Genomic DNA, 4,502 nt, shown 5'->3' with positions numbered 1-4,502 from the left:
TCTTTCTAAGTGTAGCTGAGGTGAAGATGTTAAAATGGATGAGAAGGAACAGAAGAGAGACCCAGCAAGAAACAAATATATGCTGTGACTGTGGTTTACAGTTGCTAGATTTCAGAGCCTACCAGAATATCATTGCAGTACTCTATCATAAGTATAGACTTGGATTGTAAGATAATGCCATCATAACTCTCATAACACATCTCCCCAAAGTTACTAAATGTTTGGATCTATCCGCATTTTGATCTTCCTTTTACATGGAACATGATCTCAAAACATATAGTAAAGAACGTCTTTCCTTGTTTCCTCGGCTAAATTGTTGGATCTTTCAGGTGTACTTTCAGATGTTGGACGCATTATTGGCTGAAGAGAAAATCCCAGATGAATATTCTGGACAAACTCAGGTTTGTAGTGCTCTTTCCACCACTGTTCTTGCTCAATGTTATGAAAGATTCACTTTGATGAATTGTGATACAGTGATGACTGCGAGAAGAAAGGAGCTGCTCGTTTTCATTGGCTATATCGCAAATGCACATCCCATCCACAGTATTTTCTCATCCTGTTCCTCCTCCCCATTTGATGAACAACTAATTAAGTTAGCTTTTGCTCGTCTTTTGGAATCTGTTTCATGGAACTTTACACCATAACATCTTCACTCAAAGCGACCACTTTATTATCCATCTACCATAATCCTGAATCCTCGAACTGGCCATGCACTTGCCCCTGCAACCACAACAACCTACTCAGAGACCTGGAAAACTCAGTCATTGAAACATCAGCGGTTCCGCTGCTATAGACAGCAGCGGTGTGCTTAGTGTCTTCATATTTTGATCAGAGAAATAGTAATCCTTTGGTGCTTCAACAATTCATAGGTGTCACTATAAGAAGAATAAATTCATACTAGTAATCAAGTAGGAGAGCGTTTACCTTCATAATATATATTGATTCACAGAAAGAGATTATGGATTCTGTCGCTGAAATCAAACAAATTAAGGGAATATAATTTACGAAAATAAAATCAAACTATGGATGCTCAGACTCCTAAACAATAATAATAATAATAAAAAATTAGAACCTCAAAATTGTGGAATTTACTCTATGGAATCCGTTACAGGGAAAAAAATTGTAATATAACTGAAATAAAATGCTATCTAGTTCCTACTCAGTTGACACTGGTAAGACTGAAACATGCCGCGGCACTCTTCAATTCATTCTCTGCAACATGCTCCATGGATTGTGTAGTGTCCTTCAACGATTCTTCTGAGCTGCATGCATACATCATAAAATTTGCATCATAAATTAACATACATGGAAACCAGTATGAAATTAAGCTAGGACATGTAAGATGAAGAGCTTTAAGCACATTTTTTCCATACATTTTACACATTTTAAACAAATATCTCTTCGAATTATGATTGCCTATCATCAACAGTATCGAAAAAGAAAACATACCTGGACTCATAGGGTTCTTTAGTTTCTATATATGATTGCCTATCGTCAATAGTATCAAAAAATGAATGCATCTCATCATAATCTTGAACAATTTCTTGTTGGGTAGATAGTGGCTGAGAAGCAACTAGCTGAGACTGAATAATTGGCATGTAATTGGTGTTATTGTTAGTAGCATAAGGATGTTGACTCCAAAGCTGATTCCCAACATTATCATTAGAATCCAAGTAACCAGAGCTGCAACCAATATTACCGCTAATAGAGTACGAGTACTGTTGTGCCAAGCAAGGCTGAGGAAGTGCCATTCCTAATTCTAATTGCGAGGGAACATCCTCCGTCAAGGCTGCAATCTGATGGTGGTGATGCTGCCTGTACATCTCAAGGTGCGCGTAGACAGCACGGAGCTCTTCTTCCACCTGCCGAATCTGAAAATGCAGTTGACAGATGATGCCCAAACAGCCATGAACAGGAAACCTGTCACGAATATTGGCTTGGTAAATGATAGAACGCATTGCTTCCTCCTTCTGGAGATAATCAAGATTCTCAAGTATCCTGAGAATCTTGCGTACACCAAACAACTTATGAGCATTTTGGAACATCTTTGGTTGTTCAGAAGGGAAGTAAGGTGCTAGAGGACACTCAGAGGAGCACTTTCTCCTTTGATACTTGCACGAAGCACAAGCCTGGCTGGTGCCTCCCTTGAGAGTCATGTTGTTAACATCAAAGAAGATGGTGGAATGCTTAATGAGAGAAGATGTAAATTAAGGAAATTATTAATAATGGTTGGGGAGAGATAGAGATAGAGAGACGTGTGATTGTTGTTGTTGCTGTTTAAACTGAAATGGGTAAAAAGTAAACATTTTGATGCTGAACAAGTCTTGTACGAGCGGATTTGCTGGATGTGAAGAGACTAAGTAAAAAAGGGAAGATCAAAGAGAGCGATTATGGCGGTGTTATTTGTTAATTTCTTTCTTTGATTTCAAGTAATTGTTAGTGGTAGGGACAACTGTCGCCATTCTAGCTACTATATATACATGGAATGGTCAACTCTACACTTCATCTTGTACTGTTTACGTGGCTTGTAAATTTTTGCATGCCTCCAGGTTTGGACTTGAGACCAGAAACTGCTTCACCAGGTGAGAAATCCTCTCTGGGTCATGATCCCCTTGTAATTAAGGAGAAGGTTAAGGACAGAATCCACCCTAGCACTCTTTATTTTGGACACTTTCTCCTTAATTAAGTCACGTTTCTAATAATAAAAACTGATAATCAGTATTATCTCTTAAAACTTTTTGTAATTTATTCTATCACTTTGTTTGAACAACAGATTTCACTGAGAGATCAGATCGGATAGACATAACTCATACAGTATATAGGAGGATAAATAATCCAATCGATCGGTTGAACAATTATTCGAAATCCTAACTACTGATCTAGCTAACACCACAAGAATTCACAGTTTTACTGACGAACATATTTCGTCAGTGGGTGATTGAGAGTACGTCGGTAAATTATTTACTGACTAAATTATCGACGGAATACGTCTGTCGGCTTATCTTTCGTCGGTAATTCCATATTCCGTCGCTATATTGGTCGGAAAAAAAATATCATTTACGGTTTTATAAACGGAATTTGAGCGCCAAAAAAAAATTTCCCGCTTGAAAAATACTGACGGATGTTAATTCCGTCGGTAAATCTGTTGGTGAGTCATGAAAATACCGACTGAATTTATCCATCTGTAATTTTATCGATGATGGTCGCGGCTACTGTCTAATGCTGACGGATTGATTCCGTCGGTAAATCCCTCTATAATTTTTTTTATTATTATTATTTTAAATTATTTAGAATATATAATATAAAATGATATAAATTAATGGTAATAAAAACCAAATATGCAAATAAAATTCATATTAAGCATCAAAAACAAAAAATCAAAGTTAAATAATATTCATTACAAAATGAATGTGTTTCAAAAAAATATTAAACAAAATTTTAAAGGGAAACAATGTGTATTAAAAATTAATATAAAGGTGGTGGAGGAGGAGGTTGTTGGTCATATAGCCAAAAAGGATTAGGTGCACATGTTCCACTTTGTGACATGTTTATGACCATTTCACGAAGTTGTTCGTAGGCCGCTCTTTGTTGTTCAGGCTCCGCTCTTTGTTGTTCTTTGAGTTGTGTGTACGCCTCTGATAGGTGGTCGTACTTTTCGGTGAGTTGAGTCGTGTGTTGCTGCAAGGCCACGAACTTCTTAGATTGAGAGCTTAATATTGATTGGGAGCTCCCGACGGTTGAAGCACTACAGGTCGACCACAAGTTGTCGACTGTAGTGTTGGAGAGCCTGTAAACCCGATTTTTATCAGGTCCACCTGACAATCCACAATTCTGGATGGGTCGTTGGATCGTCTCCGTATCTCTTCTTCAACCGATTATTATACGTCTTCTGAAAATAAAAAAAGTAATCATCATATTCAATTCAATAAACATAATAATAACTTATAAAATAAAATGATTGAACAAACATACCATGAAATGTTGAGCACGACTGTCAACGAACTGTTGCGCCCCTTTTTGGCGGTCTTAACTCCGCATGTGTGTCTCCATAAAGAGCTCTATTGGGCTCGACTCACGTCCAAAAGACGTAGCCTATAATGAAAAAAATTTATTAACAACAAACGTTTCGCAGTTTATTAACAAATTAATTGAACAAAATATTTCATTTAAATTAATCTTACCATCCGTTTCGCATATGCAGCAAACGAAATGGAACCGCCGGTGTGCGTCGTCACCGAGCCATGAATTGGCCGATTCCGGTTGCCAGAACCAGACTGTGAGCGTCATGTGAACCGCTCCGACATCACATGCTGAAGATAGTGCGACCAAATATCTTCTGGGATGTATATCAGTTTGAAATCCCTCCAAACCGCAACATCGTTCCAGCCTTGGAACTCCCTATCCCTCGCTGATTTTTTTGCCCTTTTTTGGGCTTCGTACCAAAAATCACGCAACCTCCTTCACGCAAGAAAAAATTACATTTTAAAACATAAATTTTTTTC

At 37.7% G+C, this 4,502-nt stretch overlaps 1 protein-coding gene across 1 annotated transcript; it reads right to left on the bottom strand.

Moving 5' to 3' along the window:
* Positions 1–950: 950 nt before the first annotated feature.
* On the bottom strand, positions 951–2,156 carry LOC118049506 (LOB domain-containing protein 27). The gene is made up of 2 exons (XM_035059510.2): positions 1,450–2,156; positions 951–1,262 (listed from the first exon to the last, which is right to left on the bottom strand). The coding sequence occupies exons 1-2, from the start codon at positions 2,154–2,156 to the stop codon at positions 1,160–1,162; spliced, it is 810 nt and encodes a 269-aa protein (XP_034915401.1). The 3' UTR covers positions 951–1,159.
* Positions 2,157–4,502: the final 2,346 nt, after the last annotated feature.

The sequence above is a fragment of the Populus alba genome, chromosome 12, assembly GCF_005239225.2.
Source record: "Populus alba chromosome 12, ASM523922v2, whole genome shotgun sequence".
Classification (NCBI taxonomy): domain Eukaryota; kingdom Viridiplantae; phylum Streptophyta; class Magnoliopsida; order Malpighiales; family Salicaceae; genus Populus; species Populus alba.
The sequence above is the reverse complement of the archived record's forward strand: the minus strand, read 5'-3'. Positions and strand labels throughout refer to the sequence as shown.